This window comes from Echiichthys vipera, assembly GCF_963691815.1.
Source record: "Echiichthys vipera genome assembly, chromosome: X".
In the NCBI taxonomy this organism is placed as follows: Eukaryota; Metazoa; Chordata; class Actinopteri; order Perciformes; family Trachinidae; genus Echiichthys; species Echiichthys vipera.
Window position 1 is genome coordinate 13,289,102 of NC_139825.1, and position 25,211 is coordinate 13,314,312.

Consider the following 25,211-nt stretch of genomic DNA (forward strand, 5'->3'; position numbering starts at 1 on the left):
GTACAGAGCAAAGTTTTTGAAAAAGACGTCCAAAAATAAACAAAAATGACATGTTTAAATCCAAATGGCGGACTTCCTGTTGTGTTAAGGGCATACCTCCAAGAGGATACTTTGTGTGTCTCTGCATTCTTCACAAGCCTACCAATTTTCATACATGTAGGTGAAAGCGCATTGAGGGGCTCGACTTTGGCAATATTCAAGGGGGTGCTATCGAGCTGATTTGCCACGCCCAAGACTGAGACCAATAAAATATAACATTTTTCACCACTTCTGATCAGTGTTCAAAGTTTTAAAAAAAAGTTATTCGCACCCCATAAACGTCAAATGCTTTCAAATTTGGCATCATGAAGGTTTTGTGTTTCTGCTGATCACATTTGAGATTGATCTGTTGAAGTTATGAAAAAACAAGGTCCTTGCCGACTTTGTCGTTGCTCGGGTCCTAATAATAATATCACGATAATAATAATAATAATAATAATAATTATATTGCCCGGTGCTCGGGCCCTAATAAAAATTATAATAATAATAATCATTCCAATTACAATAGGGTCCCCGCCAACTTTGTTGGTGCTCGGGCCCTAATAATAATAATAATAATTATTATTATTATTATTATAATAATAACAATAATCATTACAATTACAATGGGGTCCTCGCTGGTGCTCGGGCCCTAATAATAATCATTTCAATTACTGGCAGAAAAGTAAAAACACAGTAAAACACAAATGCTTTAAAATTTTCATCATGAAGGTTGTGATTCTGCTGACCACATTTGAGATTGTTCTGTTGAATTCTCTAGAAGTCATGAAAAACACCATACCTGCCTAAAATGGTCAAATGAGTTATGACATCATCATTTGAGGTATTGACTATTCCTTCCTAACTTTGTGTGCGCTTAAGAGAATGATTAGCACCTCAAAAATGCTAAAAGTAAATACGGGGCGCAATAGAGCCAACGTGCCACGGCCACGCCCAATTATGGCATTAAATCGAAGTAATTACTAGTTTAAATGTGGGTGAAAAGTTTAGTTTTTGTGCATCCTAAAGTCCTCAAACATGTGTTCAGGAAATGAAAATTGACGCACAAAATCCAAAATGGCCGACTTCTTCTCCGGTGAAAAAAAATCCAAAACTGTTCATGTGCTCCTTAAGATGAGAGTAATGATCCCACCACATTTCATGAACATCAAAAGAACTTTATCCCGTGGGGGCGCTATGGAGCCCGCTGGCCACGCCCGAACCCAATGACTTTTGAACTTTGCAATTGTGTCCACTTCTGACCTGTGTGCCAATGTGTGTCAAGGTCGTTATGTCCTTGGGCAAGACACTTCATCCACCTTTCCTCGTGTGAATGTGTATGACTGCTGTATGTTTAAAGAGGTGGTCGGAGGGGCCGTAGGCGCTGATAAGCAGCCATGCTTCTGTCAGTTTGTCCCAGGGCAGCTGTGACTACTATCGTAGATTACCACCACCACCATCTGTGTGAATGAATGGAACCTGGACTCTGTAAAGCGCCTTGAGTACTGAGAAAGGCGCTATATAAATCCAATCCATCATTAAATCTCCTCCTAGACCTTCATATTAGTTAAGAGTTACATATGCCATTGAAAATCAATTAAAATCTTCGTCTTCATAGATTTTCCAAACAATACTTGTCTAGTTACTAAGTTTTTTTAACAGCTACTGTATGTGTGAAATTGAGAAAATAAAATTTACAAGAAAATGAAAACCTTGATTTCCACTTTTAACAAAGCCACAGTCAGGCTAGTCATTGTTTAGGGAGGAGCTCCAGACTGTGACTCACTGACTTTTATCAGTTTTCAGTATTTGGGAAAGAGCTGCTCATTCATCTGACTTCTTATTTCATTGGTTTCCAATAGTACATTTTGAAATAAGGGAGTTTAAGTGTCTTTTGTATAGAAGTGATACTTGATTGTAGTATTTCAAGGTTATGGGGGGAATTGTTTGCATTAAGATGCATTAAGGTGTGTTTTATTTCTTCTTTTTCTATTTTTAATAAACATTTATTGGATTTTTCATATAGAACAACAAACAATCAAACAGAACAAGACAAAAGGTAAAAGCATACAATTGGATAAGATAACAGGCATTACTTTCATTCCCAGCCGTCCCAAACCACCTCATATACTGTATATCATAAAATAAATCAAATGGCATCAAAGAAAACAGGCAGACAAGAAGAAATGTTACAAATTTGCTTTGTCTATAAACTGTGTTTTTCTGATTGTGTAACCAAACAAGAAATGTTGCCAATTGCATGTGGAAAGTGTCATAATATGCAAATATCGTAGGTGTGCAAATAAGTGACCTATGGTTCAGCTCTGTATGCGTATACGGCCTCTTCCTTATCGGACCCTGGAACAAATATATGTGGGAGAGAGACAAGGGGTGAGATTTATAATTTAGCACTGAGGCGCTGGATACCTAAGTGTGAAACCCAAAGTCAATAGTGAAATGCAGGAGCTAAAACAACAGAGATAGAGGTTGTAAACAAATGAAAACGATAGTGGTTATAAACTAAAAAAAAAAAAAAGAGGATCCAAAGCGTTTACGGTGTGAAAGCCTTTGGTAATCTTTGACCTGAGGTGTGTGCCCCCCCCCCCCCCCCACACACACACACACACACACACACGCACACACACACACGCACAAACACACCTTTAGTGTCCTCACCCTGTCAATTTTCTTTGTTAATAAATCACTCACTAAGCTGTCCAGACACCTTATAAGAGGCAGAGCAGATACACATAGACCACAGAAGAAGCTCTCGTCTAAACTGAGAAGTTCTGCATCATCATCTGAAAATGAGAGTGTTCAGTGTAGTCCTTGTATTGGTGCTGTGTGTGGGCAGAGGAGCTGCAAGTGTGCAGGTAAAGGTGAGTATCACTTGTTCTTAGAAATACTGTTGACATGCTTTTATCTCATCAATCAGGCTGTTTATGTTGTTTCTTTCCTTTCACTCAATCCCATTACAAGACAGCATGCTCTATTTCTGAGTCCAAAGCACCTCCACTTGGGAGATTTTCCTTGTCCTCACAGTTCTTCCTGTTTCTCCTCTACCAGGTCAGGGACAAGAGCTTCCCTTTGGAGGCAGTGAAGCAGGTGAAGGAGCTGATGGATTTAGAGGACAACGTTTACCCTCACCTCGCTGTGTGTGCTAACCCTGTCCTTCCGCAGGTCTTCAGGCCAGTGTGTGAAGGGAAAGGAGCGGGCATTGTTTTCTCTGAACTAGGTAAGGAGAAAAAATACAAAACAAATGTGGAAACCTTGTGGGAGATCAGATTTATCTTGGTACCAACAAATGATGGCGTTATATTACAGTGTGGTTCTCTCAAGTCTCCTTCTATTGTGCTGAAAAGACCAACAGCTACAACGCACATTTCATTCCAGCTGTAGCAGTCAGCCCCAAAGCCATTGGTTGCTACTGAAGACATCTTTACAAAAAAATGAAATGTGTTTTTCATTTTTAACGGGCTAAATCATTTCTTCTTTTCTTCAGTTTTTAGGAAACATTACTCAAACAAGAGTAAATAGAGTGAATATTGTACTTATTTTTTATTTATTTATATTTATTATAGACTTGAGATTAAACATACTGACAACAGGCACAGGCTTCAGTTTGCTGAAATGGATTCCTCAAATACACTGTTTAAACAGTGTATTATTCACATCCTGCTTTTGCTGCACCATAAAGCGGCTCCAGAATGATAATACCAGCCACGAGGCCTGTGAAAAGCTGTGCAAATAGTCTTTGGTGGCCATTAAAGCTCATTAGAAACAGACAACACCCATGCTGCTGTATTGACACAGATACGGATACAGATCCCATTATCAATAAAAATGAAAAGCTGGTCCATGGGTGAACAAAAACACACTTCAGGCCGGATGAATATTTATTTTTCATGTTTTTCTTGCACTTTCCAGTGTTTATCATCACATCTTCAGATCCATGTGAAATATGTGCCAACCCAGCCTGCACTGGATGTTTATACTGAGGCTGCCATCTGCTAGAGACAGAAATACATCAAGTGAGAGCCTCTGGGGCCGACGTCCTCCATCGTTCTTTCACATTTATATGTATAAGGCATCATGCAGCTAGGTGACAGGAACTCTGCAACAAGAGTTCCTGTCACCTAGCAACCAAGCCCAAATGGTCTCAAGGCTCAGTGGTCAACATACTCAATTTTAGTTTACAGAAAAACAGTAAATCATCATATATAGAAGTCCTGATAGATACTGTCAATAAATACATCATCCCTTTTTAGTAAAGTTCAGGAGTGTTTGGATATTACTTTGTTGCTTTCATATTGAACTTTTAATTTATCAAGTTTGATGCAGCTTTGTGATAATAAAAATATGTATTCTTTTCATCCTTGAAAGCAGTTTTACTTGTAGTTTCAAGAATACACACACACACACACACACACACACACATACACACATACATAAGGGGCTATGCTGTTTCAAAGCTACTAATTGTGTAGCTAATGAAACTAAAGAAAGTAAATGGCTACACTAGAGTGAGTGAGAATTATAACTGCTGATGCTACAATTCAAATCAAAGATTATCTATCATGAAGATGAATAAGCAAACAGGAACATACAACCATTTAAGGCTGCTCTACTGCCTGTATTGTGTTTATCTGCTTCCACTGATCTATAAACCCTTACAAAATGTTGGATCAGTTAATGGACTGGTCTAATGAAAGTGATCGACTTCGACTAAACACTTTGCTTAATCCTTGGTGACTGATTTGTGTTCACCTTAGATCTACATTAAAATAATTAGAAATTAAGCTGACACAATTACTGGTATGATCCACATATAGACAGTGACAAATTCAGTAAAATGTTGATGTTTTAACCTAGTTCTTGTTTGCGGGTTTGAGGAAAGAAAAAAGACATAGCATATTCACGATTTTGCTTTCGAAAACTAAAAAGTAAACTTCATTTAGTTAGTAATCAGAATCAGAAAAAATCAGACAATGTAGAAAAGTAATAAACAGACACATTTTAATAATAATAATAATAATAATAATACTTCAAATGTGTATAGCAGTTTTCCAGATGCTCAAAAAATGCTTTAACAGTAGCAACTAAATAAAACACCACAAACAAAATAAAGAAGTTTAAAGGTTAAAAGCAAGAGTGAAAAGGTGAGTTTAAAAGTGTAAAGACAGTAGGCTACTTAAAAAAACCTTGAACAAAACACAATGAAAAGGGACACAACTGATTAAGCACAATAAGAAATATATATATTCTAAAAAGCTGATATTTTTCTAAACAGAAACACAGAAAGGGTGACAGAGAGACCAGTCCTGCTAGAGGGAGCTGAGGTAGAGGCTGTGGACTCATACAAATACCTCGGGCTTTGGCTGGACAATAAACTGGACTGGACAACACACACCATCCACCTGTACAGGAAGACACAAAGCAGGTTGTACTTCCTGAGGAGACTGCGGTCTTTCAACATCTGCAGCAAACTGCTGTGGATGTTTTATCAGTCACCAGTGTCCTCGTCTACACTGTGGTGTGATAGGGAGGGAGTCAATGCCAGCCACCCCCTGAACACCGTCAGCAGCACTAAGAGGAGCCTGTTCAGTTGAAGGCTGCTCCTGCCCAAGTGTAGGAGCAACAGGCTCAAGAACTCCTTTGTCCCTCAGGCCTCATCCTCTACAACTCCTCACTCAGGGGGAGGAGGAAATAAAGAGGACAGAAGGGAAGGAGTGGGAGCCACTCACTGTGCAATTAATAATCTACTCATACAGACCTGGACCCTAATCTTCTTTTTTTCTTAGTGCAATAACTTTATCCACCACTTAAGTGCAATAATTTAATGTTACTGCTCATTTCTGTCATTTTAGCTTAGCTAAGAGTTTATTGTTTATCTTGTACAGTATTTTTTATACCTCCCTTGTGCCTTTTGTAAGCTGCTGGAAATTTAACTTCCTTCCGGGAGTCATCCCAAAGGATCAATAAAGAGAAGTCTAAGTCTGCCTAACAAAAACGAAGGCGGAAGTAACAGGGAGTGAGATATCTCGTCGCGTATTGATCCTCTGTTTCCTTCTCCCATTTGACAACGTATGACGAACTCTGGCGGTTGTTAAGTGACGAAACATGTTGATACCATCCAAAAGCAGATCAGAATTGCCCTCTGCTCTAATTTCTTCACAAAAAGATGAGTAACATTTCATTAACCTAAGTAAGCCAGAGGGGATTGCTTTTACCACAGAGTTGTTTTCTTTGAAACGTAAATTATGACGTGATAAGAAACCCTCATAGGAGAGGACCATGTTCAAATATTATTGATACCTCCCCCAGACCATTTGTAATAAAGAGAGAGATTCCTTATGGTAATACACTCGTTATGCCATAACAAAGTTTTACGAGCGGAAACATTTTGATTGAAGCATAGTTCCCCAGAAAGAAGTGACTACGGTGCCACCCCTTGACCTCATCAAATATGTGGCTCGTTGGTCTAGGGGTATGATTCTCGCTTAGGGTGCGAGAGGTCCCGGGTTCAAATCCCGGACGAGCCCTTGAGACACCTTTTGAAGTACGTGATGTGTGCACACAGAATAAGTGCTTTCTTCTTTGACTCTGGTGAAACTACTATGTTTACTCGGAATGGTGTAACATTGAAGATGTCTTGCACACCTTTCCCCAAAATTCTACCTGGTAGATATTATGAAACTAAAATCCTGAAGGTTTGTCGGTTTTAGTGTAGACTACTGTAAATTAAAGAAACGGATGATATATATATATATATATATATATATATATATATAAAGATGCCCAAAAAGGAAATCAGGGACATAAATACAAACAAAAAAACATTTGACTGGTTCTGAAAATGAAAATAAAATAGATAGCCTACACTGATGTATGAATGATTCAGTCCGCAACAATTATAATGATAAATTAAGTTATCAAGCAAAATTTTTTTTTTTTAAATGCTGTTTCCAGTTTCTCAAATATGCAGATTTTCACCATTTTCTGACGTTTTATTAACTAAATGGTAAAGTAGATCAACAGATCAATCAATAACAGAAGCAATCGTTACCTGCAGTCATAAATGCTGTGGTGGGAAGTAACTAGGTACAGTTCCTCAAGTAGTGTAGCAACTAATACTTAACTCAAGTATTTTCATACATTTCAGATTTATTTGACAGTTGTACTTGAGCAGATTAAGACATTTCTGCATGATCTGCTTTATAATATGAAGCATTATCATATATTGTATTAACCACCACTAGTAGCTGGAGTAGCATCACAGTTACCAGCTACAACATTAAAATCTCCCTTAAACCCTGGATAATAATAATAATAACAATAATAATGCAATCATATAACTTATAATAACAGAACACTAGAGAGGTCATTCTTTCAAATTTACTTTTCTTATACTTTTTTATTCCTCTGTACACTTTGCAAGTTTTACTTCTGTCCAGTGTGTGCTGGGTGTGTTTCTCTCAGTACCCACTAGAGGGCACAATTCACTAAACTATTTGTCAACATTCTGCAGACTTAACAGCATGTTGGGAGCATGTGAAGGCAGTATATACCCTCTGTAAATGTTAGTAAGGTTGCAGCTATATTTTCACTATTTCTTTTTTAGAAACACCTAAAAAACCTTTACTGTTCACTATTTATAATACAGAGTAAATAATAAATTAGGTTAGAAATATATAATTTATTGTGGTACCCATCTGTCCACCAAAAAACAAAACTCCAAGGACATCTTGAGAAGAGTACAGCTTGACACTGCATACCTGACATGCTTCCTTTCCCAAGGAGACATGAGAAAAAGGGAGATTCCTTGGTACACATTTCTTAATTTACTTTATCTCATCTCTGGCAGAGGAGTGTGTTATTTTCACAGCTTGTCTAAGGTAGATAAAGGAACCCCCCCCCCCCCCTCCTGTGGCCAAACATACAAAGTATACAGAGAAAGCCCTGATGGGTTAGGTTCAAATCCAAGGCAATAAGGGAAACCAAGTGAAAACATGTGTGGCCTTTGAAGTGTTTTGGGTTTACACATCCCTGAACCCCTATTTCCCTCATCCCCATAGGGCTGTCCTTGATTTAACACCACGATTCAGTCAACTAATTGATTAGTTGATTTAAATTTACAGGTCTGTAAAACTGTAGCCTTGAAACCAGATGAATCTGCCAAACTCAATCTCTTGATTGTGATCGTCCGCCATTGTTTTCCTTTGACAAAGCCGTTTCATTGCTCTGATTTGTTGTCGGTAATATTTGATTGTTGTGATTGGTTGTAGGTCTATCCAATTGTGTCCAGAGGCATTTTGCTCTGCACTGCTGATTACACACCTTAAAAATCGAAAATGAATTGGGAGGAGACAGACTCAAGCATTTGGGTTTAGACTGGCTGATAAAACTTTCTCCAAACATGTGCTTGAGAAAAACATTTTAAAAAAGAGAGAAATGTGTTGTTTTTTATGTGTGGGTGTCCCAGGCTTTAGTCATAAACTGATCACATTTCCACCGAACCCATCTTAAACCTGAAAACCAATTTTGATTTCAACATGTTGCTGTTGTTCACATCAGATGAGTCAACCTTTCTTCCCCCAAGCTCTCCACTATGGACCAATCGATTTCAACAGGTTACTGGAAGTATCAGTAGATTTGCCTATTGACTGTTTGCCAAATGCGACCCCCCTTATGTTATTACACCTGGTGAGCAAACTTCTACCCATTTGCAGTTTACAGTGACAATTATGGCAGGTGACCACTTACATTTTTTAAATATTTTTTAAAAAGTGGGTCCTGTCAGAGGTACATTCAGCAGGATTCTCATTTTTGGCAACTTTTTTATTAACAATTAGTGTGCTTATACTAGATTTATAAAATGTCATACATTTTTAGCCGCCAAATTCCTTTGCGTACAAAACCCAAATATTTCGCGTTTTGTTTTTTGTCGCTAGCAGATATTATTAGCCTGTTGGATAGACAATTGATCCATGGGAACTAATTTAGTCTCCAGTTGACTTTTTTCATGTTGGTAGAAGAGCAAGTAAATATGCCATTGATGGCTGGATACAAAATATGAAGAGATTTAGGCTGCATTCACACACCCTCAGTAAGCTCCGTCAAATTGCCAAAGGGTTGTACGGCTGTGGGAGTGTCACTTTGTTGTTTGTGTGACATCCTGTTGTGTTCTTTAGCCCTGAAATGTAGCACGAGTAGTCTTTCTATATCACTTAGGTTATTGTTTTCCAGATCGTTGTTATGATCTCCACATTTCTGGCCACACTTGAAGACAGCTTCATCTCACAGATAAAGAGAGAAAGAAAATAGATGGAGGGACTGAGCTTTAGGCTGGAGCTTGTTGTAGGAAACAAACAGCTGCTACACAAACTCCCGGGCTGTTAAGGGCTTGTGTTTCATTTTTTTACCCTCTTAGTGTCATGAACAGTTACTGGAAAACAGGGAAAACTGGGACCCAAATGCAGACACAAAACTTCAGAGTCAGTTTTAAAGGTTTTAATAAAAATTTCTTCACAAAGTGCATGGTGAACGAGGGGTAAAGGAGTGGGGACTGTGAGTGGTGAAGCACTCTCCAGAGAGTGCCCAGGGTTTAGTGAAGAATCTCCGAAGGTCCGTCTGTCCACTTGGTAATGGCGTCCTCCGTGTTACAAACAATTTGCGAGCTGGAGATGATGGCACGAGCGGGTGGTAGGCAGGCAGGCACGCAGGCAGACAGGATAACAGGTGATTGAAGCAAAAAGCACAGGAGCAATTACGAACAGATTCACAGAGACGTGAAGAAAATACAGAGCACGGAAGAAGCCAAGGTTCACAACACGCTACCGCTCCTGACTTTCACACCGCCTCAAAATGGACTGTGACAATGGTCTGATCACATTGGCCACCGTAGCGTGACGTCAGATTGTGTTTCTCCAAAACTTGAGTCTGTGTCAACTTTTCACTGCAGCCTGGCACCTCCCTGCTGCTTCTATCGCCGCAGCCTAAACAGACTACTCCTACTCAAAAATAATGTGAGGACATTTTCACCGGACTGCCTGATCTTGTCTGAATGTGACCTAAGACTAAAGCTGTGTATCCAACTGCAAAAAGTCATCCTCACCAGTTAATTATCCATGTATTTAGTCCTGTATACAGGATAGGATGCTGCTTCCTGCAGGATGCTGCTTCCTGCTTTGCTACAGTGCGGACGCTTTTCTGCTTGCTCTCGCCTTTGCTTGCATTTTTTGCTACTATCTGCTACTATTTGCTTCTCCTCAATAAGAAACAAAGAGCAACAGCTCCTGGATACTTACAAAACCAGTGGGATTATATTTCTTTTAGATAACAGAGGCATTTTTCAATATTTTTACGAGTTCCTCAACGCTAGGCAGGGAGGCCTACCATTCAAGATAAGCCTGAGCCTGTGCTACAGTGCTAAAGGTAATCACCAGAAGATGCCTCCCTTCTCTATGGAAGATTACCACAAACTACTACAGAAGATTTTGCTGCTGGAAACAAAAATTAATCGGTTAGAAGTATTTATAGAAGTGAATGGATATTGTGACAACAATACCACCCTAGCACTGACTGAAAACAGTGGACAGGGGCAGGCCATAACCCAGCAAACTAGCAACGATGAAGCTACGAGGAAACCGGAGGTCCCTGTACAGGGTAATAAATCTACCAGCGATAATCCTCCCTGGAACACACTTGGGGCAAAGCCAAAGAGAAGACCACCTCCCTGCGACAAGGGAGAACGGATAACCGGGAGGACCCAGCGCCCCGATATCTCTGATCTGACCGGTTGGCCTGCGCTACCATCTCTATCCAGGCATAGCGCTTCATCAACTCCCCTGCCACGGAGGACACAGCAGCGGACAGCTGAGAAGAGGAAAAGTACCAAGAAACTTCCCCAGCAAGCAAGTGTTCAACTAAAGAACAGGTTTGCTCCACTGTTGTCGGACAATGGATCCCCCTCTGATTGCCTGAATAACCCACCATCACCACGCAGAAGGGTAAGACCTGCTAACTTAAAACCACCGAGAAAGCTAACAAGTGGGCCTGAAAATCTGATTGTGGGTGACTTTTCTGTAAAAGATATGAAAAGCAATAATAACACCAAAGTACTCTGCTTTCCGAAGGATATGGTGTCTGACTTGGAAAAAAGAATCCTGGATATTGTGGCTGCACAACCAAATGTGAAAAATATCATTCTGCACATTGGTTTTAATGACATTGAAAAACAACAATCAAGTGAGCTGAGAGAGCACTTCAATAAACTCTTTGAAACAGTCAGTGCTGTGAATGCTGAGGTGTTTATCAGTGGTCCTCCACCCCCGATCAGGAGAGGAGCTGAAAGATTCAGTCGACTTTACTCGCTGAATGAGTGGCTCTCCAGCGTTTTTCTTGCTAGTTCGATGCATTTTATTGACAATTTTAGCTTTTTCTGGGACCGCAGGCATCTTTTTAAGGCAGACGGACTTTGTCTAAATAAGCTGGGAGTAAAGCTTTTCATGACCAACATGTCTTACTTCCTGCGTCATCCAACTATCATCACTGCCAAGGACAAGAGACAAGAGGAACCAACGGAAAAGACAGACACAACACAGCTTATCATGAACGTCGAAGGAGGACCGCCATTGCAAAAGGAGAGCGCTGACCATGAGAGACACCGGAGCAAAGAGGAGACGTGTCCATCCCCCTCTACCTCCCCTTTCATTTCAAATGGGCGTGAAGATCCCTCCCCCACACCCCCCAAGCCTAAATCCAGGTCTCCATCCTTCTCCCTTCCTCAAGTAAGCCTTTCTCCCCCCTTATCCCCTTTGGAGTTCCGGGAGCTACCCCCACCCACTCCCCGCCCTACTCCTATTTTTACTCCCCTTGACCAACCTCAGCGATCCCCCCCTCAGCGTCATCTCAGTGGCACCTCCCTCCCACCTCCTCCCCCCCCTCCACGAAAGTGCGCTTCACAAACCCTCAGCCCTACTCCGCCCCTCTTACGTAAACCCCCTCTACTCCCTCAACGTCCACCTCCAGTAGTTCATTCCAGCTCTGACGCTGCCCACTCCTCCTCCCCCCCCTCATGGCCACCCCCGCCCCGCCCTGACAGCAGTCCTGAATATTATTGATACAAAACAGGGTTCAGCAGTAGACCACATTATCAGCTGGGCCCAAGGCTGCCTACGTCAAAGCTTGGCACCTTCTACATTCCTGTTGTGACTACCAAGAGAGAGAACATTGGGAAACGTAGACACCCTGCTAACCTAAACAATCTCATTCCTATCCTCTCCAAATCAAAGTCAACATCGAAGCCTGTCAATAACACCATCAGGATGGGTCTGCTCAATGTTAGGTCTCTGAATAACAAATCATTTTTAGTCAACGATTTTATTACTACTTCCAAACTTGATTTTATGTTTTTAACTGAAACATGGCTGGAGCAATATAACAGTGCAAGCATTCTGATCGAGACAGCACCCCCCAACTATAACTTTATTGATGTATGTAGATCTGGGAAAAGGGGGGGAGGGGTTGCTGCTATATTTAAAAACATATTTCAGGGGAAACAGATGTCACTTGGTGATTTTACATCATTCGAATACCTGTGTGCTGTGTTGAAATGCTCTCCCAAAATTCTTCTGTTAATTATTTACAGGCCACCTAAATACTCAGCAAATTTTTTCGATGATTTTACCGAATTATTGTCTAGTATCTCCACTGACTTTGACTGCCTAGTTATAACTGGTGACTTTAATTTTCATATTGACGATTCGAATGGCAAGGGTGCAAAGGAACTTTTTACTATTTAAGATACATTTGACCTGTCTCAACATACGAAAGAGGCTACTCATTGTAAAGGACACACCCTGGACCTGATTATCACAAAAGGTCTCAATGTTTCTGATGTTCTTGTGACTGATCTTTCACTGTCTGATCACTTCTGTGTTTTCTTTAATATTTCTTTAATTCCGGAGACACAAACAGAATCAAAGAATGTCAAAAAGCGCTACATCAATGAACATGCTAATGTACTCTTTAAAAATGCCATCTCCTCGCTACCACCTCTAAACCCATGCCATGCTGATGATCTTGTAAACAACTTTAATTCCAAAACTGTGAATATCTTAGATGTCATTGCACCGGTTACAGTTAAAACGATTTCTGGTAAGCAAAAGGCACCGTGGAGAAAAGCTGCTGTTGTAACAGCCCAGAGAAGAGAGTGCAGGAAGGCTGAACGAATCTGGCGAAATACAAAACTTCATATTCACCATGACATCTATAAAGAGAGGCTCCATGCCTACAATTTAGTCTTAAAAAGTGCTAGAGAAACATTCTTCTCCAATATCACAAACAGCAACACTAATAAGGCCAAAACCCTATTTGCAACTGTCGACAGACTGACCAACCCCCCAACACAAATACCAGCCGAACTCCATTCCACACAGAAATGCAATGAGTTTGCATTCTTTTATACTGATAAAACTGAAGGCATCAGACGTGCCATCAATATCTCAAACAAAAAAGTTGGATCACCACCCCGTTTAGGCCAAAATAACACAGCAATGATGGCAAGCTTTAATGCCATAGACTCTAAAACTCTAGTGGAAACAGTGACGGATCTAAAGCCAACCACCTGCTGTCTCGATGCTTTACCTACCAACTCCTTTAAGAATGTTTTTGACTGCCTATCAACAGACGTATTGCAAATAGTTAATAACTCTATTCAATCGGGCAATTTCCCAAAGGCCTTCAAAACTGCAGTCATTAAACCTCTTCTAAAAAAGCGGAGCCTAGATGCCTCTATTATCAACAACTACAGACCAATTTCAAATCTACCATTCATAAGTAAAATAATTGAGAAAGTTGTACTCCAACAACTAACTCACTTCTTGGCTTCTACTGGCTGCCACAACAACCTCCAGTCAGGATTTAGACCTTTTCATAGCACAGAGACGGCCTTTATTAAAGTTATAAATGACATCCCTCTTAACACAGACTCTGGCAAAACTTCAGTACTAATGCTATTGGACCTCAGTGCTGCATTTGACACTGTCGACCACTCAATACTTTTGGACAGGTTGGAAAACTGGGTGGGGCTCTCAGGCACAGTCCTAAACTGGTTCAAGTCATATCTACAAGATAGGAACTATTTTGTTTCCATTGGCGACTTTGTATCAGAACAAACCAACGTAACGTGTGGAGTCCCCCAAGGTTCAATCTTGGGGCCGACTTTATTTAATATCTATATGCTCCCACTAGGACAAATCATGCAAAATAATAACATTGACCACCATTGCTACGCCGATGACACCCAAATCTATGTAGCGCTATCACCAAATGACTATCGCCCCATAGATCTACTGTGCCAGTGCATTGAGCAGGTCAAACACTGGATGTGCCAAAATTTCCTTCAACTAAATGAGGATAAAACTGAGATAATTGTTTTTGGTGCTAAGAAAGAAAGGTCTAAAGTCATCCAACACCTTCAATCACTGTCCCTGAAAACCTCAAATAAAGCCAGAAATCTTGGGGTTATTATGGATTCTGATTTACATTTCAACAGTCACATCAAATCAGTAACAAAATAGGCCTATTATCACCTTAAAAATGTAACAAGACTTAGAGGGCTCATGTCAGCTCAAGACTTAGAAAAACTTGTCCATGCCTTTATAACCAGAAGGCTAGACTACTGTAATGGTCTCCTTGCAGGTCTTCCCAAAAAAATTGTCAGGCAGCTACAGCTTGTTCAGAACGCTGCTGCTAGAGTTCTAACAAAGACCAGAAAATGTGAGCACATTACACCAATTCTTAAATCATTACACTGGCTTCCTGTACGTCAGAGAATTGATTTCAAAATCCTCCTGCTCACATATAAATCACTTCATGGTCTAGGGCCGAGGTATATCACTGATATGCTCCCACTACATCAGCCTTCTAGATCACTAAGATCCTCTGAGACCAATCTGTTAGTGGTTCGCAGAGTAAACTCAAATCAAGGGAAAGCATCTTTCAGTCATTATGCAACAAACAGCTGGAATAAACTTACTGAAGATTTGAGACTTTCACCCACTCTGACCACTTTTAAAACTAGACTGAAAACTTTTATGTTCACCTTAGCTTTCTGCTAAATCTTCGCACTTTTAACGTCCGCACTGTTTTGATTATTGTCTATGTTTTTATTCTCTTTGTCTTCCTGTAATGCATTTGAATTCATGACATGTTGTGCTGTGAAGCACTTTGAGTCTGCCTTGTGTATGAAAAGTGCTATACAAATAAAGCTGCCTTGCCTTGCCTTGCCTTGTATTATTAAGCATGACAAGAAAAATGTACAGACTGTTAGTCTTACTATGTACACTGTCATTGCAAATTTCAACAGATCAAATATAGTCGAGAAATACTGCACAGCAGATTTGCCAGTCCTGAATTAATGCAGTTATTGTAGGTAATGAAATTTACCTTGCCCTGAGAAGTAACAGTTACTGTAGCAGACATGTTAATGATTGCATCTTATGTTAGAGCAGATAAACACAGCATTTTGTCCATTCCTCACACTTTTGCTCCTAAGGGTTTTTTTAAATGCAGTATTAAGAGTATTGCTCTTAAAAGAGCCTCATGCAACACTGCTTCAATGTGTTTGGAAATCCAAAGTAACATGCTAACACCTATCTTATCTTGGCAAAACCATCCAACCACACTCATTGTGGTCATGGATTAATTATCTTGACATGCTTTATGTCAAATGGGTAGATGATAGACAGTTCTCCTTCACTCAGATATCAAAATAAACCTAAACCCGATTGGATGAATGCACCACTCACTGTGCTCTCGTTGATTTCTGTCTCTGGATTACAAACTGGGAAAACATGCTGGCTGTTCTGGAAATGTTAATCCCAGCGTTTGAATTATATGAGCCATGCAGTCACTTAATCATCTTCAACGTAAATGCTGAATGACAGTCTGAATCATCTAGGCAATGCATACTTCCAAGTGTGAACGTTGCCTCTACATGGCAGTCTACAAATTATCTCAATATATATGTTTACTCTAGTTATTGCCAATAGGTCAGGGTTCACTCTTTCTAATTTTATATTGTCTACTGCCAAGTTCCCCCAAACAACTTTCAAAGTTGTCAGTTTCTGGTACTATTCACACTACACAATCTGCTGTCTTGTGTCGGGAGAATTGAACTTGTTGTGGTTCTCACACTACCAGCATTAACGGCAACAAGTCACCAGAAATCAGACTAATTTCAATGAGACTGAGCTGTCTTCTACAGATGATTGCAATATGTCTTCACCGTCGGCACTTTTTGTTAACGGTTGCATCCGTCTTTGATTCAGAAACTCTGTTTTTGATCTATGATATATTGCAAAATAACATTTTTTCCATGAGATTACAGATGTTGAGAAGAAATCACACAAGTCAAGTATATATATATATAAACTAACAGTTAAATGCATGTTAAAGATTCAATGTGGCTTAACTTACAAAACTGGTCTATGTTTTTATCTGCTATTAACTTGTTGGCCAAGTAAATCATTTTAGGCAAGTTACAAAATCATTTATCACAATAAGTAGGTGAATAATTGCGTTTATCCAGTTGCTCTTTGTCATTTAACTGCCAACTGTAAAATCCATATTCAGTTTAATAAGAAGTGACAAGTTAGTCATTGTTCAAATGTACATTTAACACTGACATTTCAAACCTCTGCCTTTGTTCTCTGGTATTATACTCCACATTCAAATATTTATCCAAAGGAAAGTTTTGCAGCAGAACCAACACAGTCTGGAGGGGGATGTTTGTGTCCTGAATTATAATCAAAGTTGTCTGATCCATCTGACACGTTTGGCTGTGTTGGAAATCTTCACTGACATAAAGGTTGTTTATCGCTTGACAAAATACATTTGTTCCCATCTGTTCCCAGGGTATAACAAAACACAATACAGAGATGCCTCATTGATGTACTGGGACTGAAGAATTAAGTTAAAGCAGCAAAGATGAGAAAGTGACCGTTTAATATAATGCAGATAACTAACAAAATGTGACTTTTAATGACCACTGATTTGATCATTAGAAATAGGGCTTATTCTACTACAGAAGCTTCATAGCCATAACACAGGAAGAGGAAACATAAGCATCTGAGATTACAAAGTACAGCTCTTCTGTTATTAACCTGAGGCGGTCCCACACTCAGACAAATTAAGAAATTATTCATTTTTAAGGAGAAACTGAGGTATAAGAAGTCATACCTCTGACTTTCTACCACTCTCTGTAGGCTTTCTGGTATTCTCTTTTGAGCCATGTTTTAAGCATATATTTGTTTTCATTTTGACAAATGTTCCATCTGCATATGGAGCTATGGATAAGTAAAACTGAATTAGTTAAGAAAACTTTGAAATGCAATGATTCCCAAATTCTGAAGCTGTGACAATGATATTCCCAGGAAGTGTAAGTCACATCGAATGATGTCAATACACTATGTTTCATGTCTTATGACACAGTATATCTGCCTTGTCCCACTTTCACCCTCCACCCACAGGGAGGCTTTTGGCTCCCACCTTTTTAGTCTTTGTCCTTTGGAGTGTCCATGTATATTACAGACAATATCATGGAATTTCAGTTCAGTGAATATTTCATCATCATTCATCATCATCATCATTCTGTATCTTTACTATCATTATACCTCACTGTTTTTACTTCTGTTTGCCTCCATCCCTGTTTTCACTGCAAGCAACGGGTTAATCTAATTTTATAGCCAGATGGACAGAAAGCAAGTCTTGGTTTTAAAACGCATGGGATTATCTTCTGATTAGAAACATGTTTTGTAACAGATACTTTATAATGGTGTTTTACTTTCTAACACACTCTTGCTTAGACGAGTTGGTTGATAAGAGACACACATACTTAATAAAGTCTGTAAAACCATAATCTAGGAGTGTCCACTAAAATGAAATCTTCAGGGACCAAGTGGTTAAATACAAGCAGATGTCTGCCAGAGGTTATAGAGTTCACTCTACACATAACTGTATGCTGTTGATTGATGGATCCAGTCAGTTGAAGGGGAAATATACATAATAGGTGCGTTTCCATCACACTTGAATACCCAGTATAAGGCGGGTCTCCCTTGTCGAAACACCCCATATCTGAATGTGAGCCACCCCTAAAGGCTATTTGACCAGGCTTTTGTTGGCCTTGCCCAACATCGGGTACTTTTTTCTCCCCTGAAAAAAGCCTGGTTGCTGATTGGATATAACTTTAAGCAGGATGTGACGTAGGTAGTACTCAACTCCACAACAACACTTGCTGTAAGCCGGCTAAGTAGAGAGTAGACACAATAAAACAATCTTCGCCGCCAGGTGCATGAACACAGCAATGAGAAACGCAGCAATCTCTGCTCCTTCCATCTCACGTCTCCTTCCTTGTTGTTTACATTTGACGCGTCTTAGGTGTTAAATGCGTCAGATACGTGACATCATAGTCGATTGAGAGGACATTTGAGAGGGCTTGTCCTGAAACTTTCCCAGCAGCTACATTTTGCCTTAATGGAAACATGCCTAATGATTAACCCTTGAGGTTTGATTCGGAATAAATGGACTGGAAACTCATTAACACATATCAAAAAGTCCTCTGTCTTTCAGCCATTCATAAGCTGTCAACTTGAACAAGCATAACAACAAGCTGCCTGCTCTAATGAAGAGTAAGTGGACCCTTTGTTAATTGCCATGTAATGAGGCAAAGGCCACAAATACTGTGTTTTAATTGGAGGCATTACCAACAGTAGCAGCCTGTGGGAGAAGGGATTTAGGCTCAACAAACAGGTTAATTGGATATTAACTGTATTTGGCAAGTAATTATGTTCTATGATCATCAGATGAATGCAAAAAAAAAAAGTGTGATGTGCCGGCTCAATAAATCGGAAAGCTAGCAAACTTTGACTGTGTGATTACTCAAGAGGAAAACAGAAATGTTGCGATGGAGGGCTATATGATTAGTTTACTAGCCGTGCCAGTCTCTCGGGAATTGCTGTTGCTGTTGAGTCATGATGAACAGCTCTTCATTTTGTGACCACCTTGCTTCACTGGTTGTATGGTTAAAGCTAGATCCAGTGATCCCATCTGACAAGTTCCCTGAAAATGTCATGTGTCCAACAGGACAGTATCTTTTTCTGTCCTAGAAACCCCCAAAGGATTGTTGCAATAAAGCTGGATGAGACCAAAAGGTAATTTCATCTACACTGGATAAAACCACTAAGCCACAACCTGTGTTATGGCCTTTCAATTGTTTTTCAGTCATACAAGAGCTGATACCCCAGATACATGACTTGACATGGACTCTAACAAGCGTAATTAAATTTGTATATGTCCCAGTTAATATACTGCAGTGACCTCTGGCTTAAACAGATCACCAAACTGTTCCTCATCTCTCCCAGTTGGAGAGGAAGGGGAATAGCACTCATCTTCACTGTGTGGATAGACTCATGCATGCAGCTGTTGAGCTGTGAAGGAGAGTCAAGATGCTGGGTGGGGGAGGTGAGAAAGCACTAAAAGGAGGGGGCAGATATGTAAGCCAGGAGACCACATGACTTCAGAAGAGATCAGCTCTCTTTTCTTTCAAAGCTCTGCTTTTAAAAAATATAAGAGTAAAGAAAGTTAGTGCAGAGGTGAAGCATAAAAACCAAAGGGTTCAATTTGAACCAGAAAGCTCAACAAAACTTCTGAGCTTGTTAGTTTCTCCATGACATGGGTGCACTACCCTTTTTTACTACATATTTTTAAATGTATCTTTTAATTGATTTTGTGCATATGTATTTGTATTTTATTTTTTTTTGTCCATCTTTGTCTACAGGAAATTTAAGGGAAACAAAGCAGGACATTTAAATTGCTTATTTAACCTGAATGAGAGGTTCTTCTGCTCACAGCTGCTCAACAACTTGCTCTTTGGGGATAGTGAATATTTATTGTACTATATCCATTCAATGTTAAAGTTTAACTCAACTAAATTATTGATTTTTATTTATTTATTTATTTTCTATTAGAAAGTTTTAAAAATAACATCTGCTTATGATATGTTAAAATGTTTGTTTGGGTTTGCATACACCTGAGCAACTAACCCCTATATTTCCATTTTTCATTACTGTTATTTCCTGTTATCCCCAAAGCAATTTCAGTCAAAAGCAACTGGACTTGGTTATTTGTCTTTGAAGACGTTTCACCTCTCATCGGAGAGGCTTCATCAGTTCATGTACGCAACTGACCAGACTGGGACTGGTCCAACTATCTGGTGTGGAGATTCAGGTATTTAACGTCTCACAAGGCTGATGATGTCACTGGAACCCTTTGTGCTCCAAGTGCCAACGACCCGTCATTAGGGTGACAGTCGTTGGTGGGAAGTTGGTTTCGACTTGCTTAGTGCTCTATTGAGTCTTAACGACAGTCGTTGGAGTGACAGGAGGCTATTTGTCAACAGTTGTTCTTTGAGGTAAGATTGTTAAAAATCCTGGGAAGGGATGAAAGGGCAGCACTGTAAATTGGTTTCTCTACTTTTGCTTAGATGGCTTCTTCTACTCCTCTTTCAAACCATCTGTCCTCTCTGTCCAGGATGTGGACACGCCGCCTTCAAGTCAGGGGACAGGGCCCTGCACAGTGCGGCCAGGTCAGACCTGAAAAGAGGCATCAGGGAGGCCAAGGCGGCTTTTAAGAGGAAGATTGAAGACCACTTCGCTGTGAATGACCCCAGAAAGATGTGGCAGGGAATAAATCACATAACAAACTACAGAACGAACAATCAGGGGACTGCTAGGACTGACGCCTCGCTGGCAGAGGAGCTCAATCTCTTCTTTGCCCGCTTCGAGACAGACAGGTCCTCAGCAGCCACACCACTCCCCCCTCCCTCAAGCACAGCCACACTGTCATTTCAGGAACATGAAGTGGGACGAGGGCTGAGGACAGTGAACCCCAGGAAGGCGGCCGGCCCCGACGGAGTACCTGGCAAGCTGCTCAGAGCGTGCGCTGACCAACTGACTGGAGTCTTCACAAGGATTTTTAACCAGTCCCTGGCACAGGCCACCATACCACCCTGCCTCAAAGCCTCCACAATCATCCCCGTCCCCAAGAAGACAGCAGTGGACAGCCCCAATGACTACAGACCCATTGCACTCACGCCTGTAGTCATGAAGTGCTTTGAAAGACTGGTCTCTCAGCACATCAGGGCCTGTCTGCCTCCCACTCTGGATCCCCATCAGTTTGCCTACAGGGCAAACAGATCCACCGAGGACGCCATCACCACAGCACTCCACACCGCGCTGAGCCACCTGGAGCACAGGGGAAGCTACGTGAGGATGCTCTTCCTGGACTTCAGCTCAGCATTCAACCACATCATTCCAGAGATCCTGGTGCAGAAACTCTCTCACCTGGGCCTCTCCCCCCACATCTGCCACTGGATTAAAGACTTCCTGACAAACAGACCACAGTCTGTCAGACTTGGCCCTCACATCTCCACCGCGATCACCCTCAGCACAGGCTCTCCACAGGGATGCGTATTGAGTCCCCTTCTATTCACCCTATACACACACGACTGCTCCCCGACCCATCTCTCAAACACCTTCATCAAGTTTGCAGACGACACCACAGTGGTCGGACTCATCTCAGGGGGAGACGAGTCCGACTACAGGGACGAGGTGAACAGACTGACGACGTGGTGTTCAGTTAACAACCTCCAACTGAACACCACAAAAACAAAAAAACTGGTACTGGACTTCAGAAAGGGCAGCGCGGACCCAGCCCCCCTTTACATCCACGGGGACTGTATGGAAAGGGTCCACTCCATCAGGTTCCTGGGCGTGCAGATGGCCGATGACCTCTCCTGGACTGCAAACACCACGGCGGTGGTTAAGAAAGCCCAGCAGCGTCTCCACTTCCTGAGGGTGCTCAGGAGAAATAACCTGGAGGAGAAGCTGCTGGTGATGTTCTACAGAGCCGCCATAGAGAGCATCCTGACGTACTGCATCACAGCGTGGTACGCAGGGTGCTCAGCCACAGACAGGAAGGTGCTGCAGAGGGTCATCAACACAGCCCAGAAAATCACTGGGTGCCCTCTGCCCAGCCTGGAGGACATTGCCAGCTCTCGCTACCTCAGCAGAGCTGAAAACATCATCAAGGACTCCTTTCACCCCAGCAACCACCTGTTTGACCTGTTACCCTCAGGCCGACGCTACAGGTCACAAAAATCATGGACAAACAGACTCAGAGATAGCTTCTTTTCTAGAGCTATCACTGCAGTCAATAACAAAAAATAAAACAACAAAACAAACTACCTCAAATGTAACAAATATTGATCACATTGATCAGATTTAAAATTTAGAATCTAAATAATTCATATTACAGGACTACTCACCTCTGGGCCAAAGTTTCTACACTAGATGTCTATTTGATAGTGCTGTAAGCGATTCCATCTGCATTTAATTTAATGCCTTATCCTAATGTTCAAGATTCCTGTACTAACGTTAGTTTCTCTGAAATTGATCACCTTGTTGACAGTGTTGCAGGCTCACTACGAATAACACTCGACTCTGTTGCTCCTTTAAAAAAGAAGATGATGAAACAGGGGAAGTTAGCTCCATGGTATAACTCACAAACCCGTGAATTAAAACAAGTATCGCGAAAATTGGAAAGTAAGTGGCGTTCTACTAAATTGGAGGAATCTCGCTTAGTTTGGCAAGAAAGTCTAAAAATATATAGGAAGGCCCTCCTTAATGCCAGAGCAGCATATTACTCATCTTTAATAGAGGAGAATAAGAACAATCCTAGATTTCTTTTCAGCACTGTAGCCAGGCTGAGAGAGAGCCACAGCTCTACTGAGCCATGTATTCCTATAAACCTCAGTAGTAACGACTTCATGACCTTCTTTAAAGACAAAATTATAACTATCAGAGACAAAATCAACCCTCTTGGCACCAATTTTTCTTCAAACCCAGGAACCTTAGAAACAACTGTACGACCTGAGATATTCTTGGACTGCTTTTCTACAGTTGACCTTAACAAATTAACATGTACTATTTCAGCATCTAAGCCTTCTACTTGTCTCCTACACTCTATACCAACTAGGTTACTTAAAGAAGTGTTACCTTTAGTTAGCACTCCTGTATTAGATGATGTCTTTATCAGCAGGTTATGTAAAACAGTCTTTTAAAATAGCTGTAATTAAACCACTTCTTAAAAAGCCCAGTCTTGATCCTGAGGTACTAGCCAAATACAGACCTATATCTAACCTTCCTTTTCTCTCTAAGATCCTCGAGAAATTAGTCGCCAATCAGCTGTGTAACTTTTTACATAATAATGAGTTATTTGAGGACTTCCAGTCAGAATATAGAATGTATCACAGCACTGAGACAGCACTGGTAAAAATACTAACAACCTTCTAATGAAAGGACAAAGGACTTGTCTCTTTTCTCTGTACTTCTTTTACTAGATCTTAGTGCCGCCTTCGACACTATTGACCATCACATCCTGCTACAGAGACTGGAGCATCTAATTGGCATTAGGAAACCGCATTAAGCTGGTTTAAGTCTTATTTATCAGATAGATCTCAGTTTGTATATGTTAATGACAAATGCTCCATGCACACTAAAGTTAGTCACAGAGTCCCACAGGGTTCTGTCCTTGGACTGATTCTATTCACCTTATGTATGCTTCCCTTAGGAAATATTATAAGGAAGCTCCATATATTTTCATTGTTATGCTGATGATACACAATTATATTTGTTGATCAAACCAGAAGAAACTGATCAGTTAGATAAACTTCAAATGTGCATTAAGGAAATAAAAAAGCTGGATGACCTGCAATTTTCTGATGTTAAACTCAGATAAAACTGAAGTTATTGTACTTGGCCCCAAAGGCCTCCGAAACTCAATATCTAAAGATATTGTTACTCTGGATGATGTTGTGTTGTCCTCCAGCACCACAGTAAGGAATCTGGGTGTTATTTTTGATCAGGATATGTTCTTCAATTCTCACATAAAACTAACAACAAGGACTGCATATTTTCACCTGCGTAATATTGGGAAAATTAGGAACATTGTGTCTCAGAAAGATGCAGAGAAACTAGTCCATGCATTTGTTACTTCTAGGCTGGACTACTGCAACTCCTTATTATCAGACTGCTCCAATAAGTCTGTTCAAAGTCTCCAGCTGGTCCAAAATGCTGCAGCTCATGTACGAACTAAAACAAATGGAAGAGAACATATTTCTCCTGTATTAGCTTCTTTGCACTGGCTACCTGTAAAATCTAGAATAGAATTTAAAATCCTTCTTCCAGGCTCCGTCGTATCTTATAAGAGCTCATAGTACCGTATTACCCGACTAGATCGCTGCGCTCTGAGAATGGAGAGCTACTTGTCGTTCCTAGAGTCTCCAAAAGTAGAATGGGAGGCAGAGCCTTCAGCTAACAAGCTCCTCTCCCGTGGAACCAACTCCCAAGTGTATAAAGCTTACAGCTAGGGCTTACAACCCCTTAACAATGTTGTTATTTTTAAGCTGAGTTTGTTCTGCTTAATGATGCTGCTATAAGCCTAGTCTGCCGGGGGATAATACTTTTCCAGATACTCTGAGCTTCTCTCCTCTCTGTCTGTATCATTCATGTCTCATCAATGCATGTTTCTAATTCACTTCTTCCCCGGAGTTGTTTGTGCTTTGTCGTCTCGCAGGTCTCTGCTGATCGTGGTGGTCCCTGCTGCCGTGGTCCTGCATGACGCTTCCTGCTACTTCTATAACTATTAGTCATTTATACTGTCACTAGTCTAATTAACTATAAAATTTGTAGCCATAAAAACACCATCAGTGGTATGTCACGCTGTATCGTAGCTGCTATTGCCGCTACTCATCATTGATCATGTTCGTCATAATTATTATCATTGTCATAATCTATCACCTTAGCTGTGCTTGTTTCTACTGTTCTGCTGTATTAACTGCCATAACATATAAGTCATATTCACATAACTATAGATATTATTATAGTTACTCTTTGGTTGCTTGCATATCTGGAAGTGTGTCTGTCTCTCTTTCTTCGTGTCTGTCCTTGTCTCTCTCTGTCCATCTGTCCGTCTTTTCTCTCTTTCTCTCTCCTCTTCTCTTCCTCCCCAACCGGTGCAGACAGATGGCCGTCCTCCACAGAGCTGGGTCTGTCCGACGTTCCTGCCTGTAA

At 40.7% G+C, this 25,211-nt stretch overlaps 1 protein-coding gene across 1 annotated transcript; it reads left to right on the forward strand.

Annotated features, from left to right (window-relative positions):
- Positions 1 to 2,825: 2,825 nt before the first annotated feature.
- On the forward strand, positions 2,826 to 4,016 carry LOC310965777 (guanylate cyclase activator 2B-like; the record flags this gene model as incomplete). Its single annotated transcript, XM_083939530.1, has 3 exons — positions 2,826 to 2,897; positions 3,085 to 3,253; positions 3,946 to 4,016. 3 exons carry the CDS (start codon positions 2,826 to 2,828, stop codon positions 4,014 to 4,016), a joined length of 312 nt encoding a protein of 103 aa, XP_083795656.1.
- Positions 4,017 to 25,211: the final 21,195 nt, after the last annotated feature.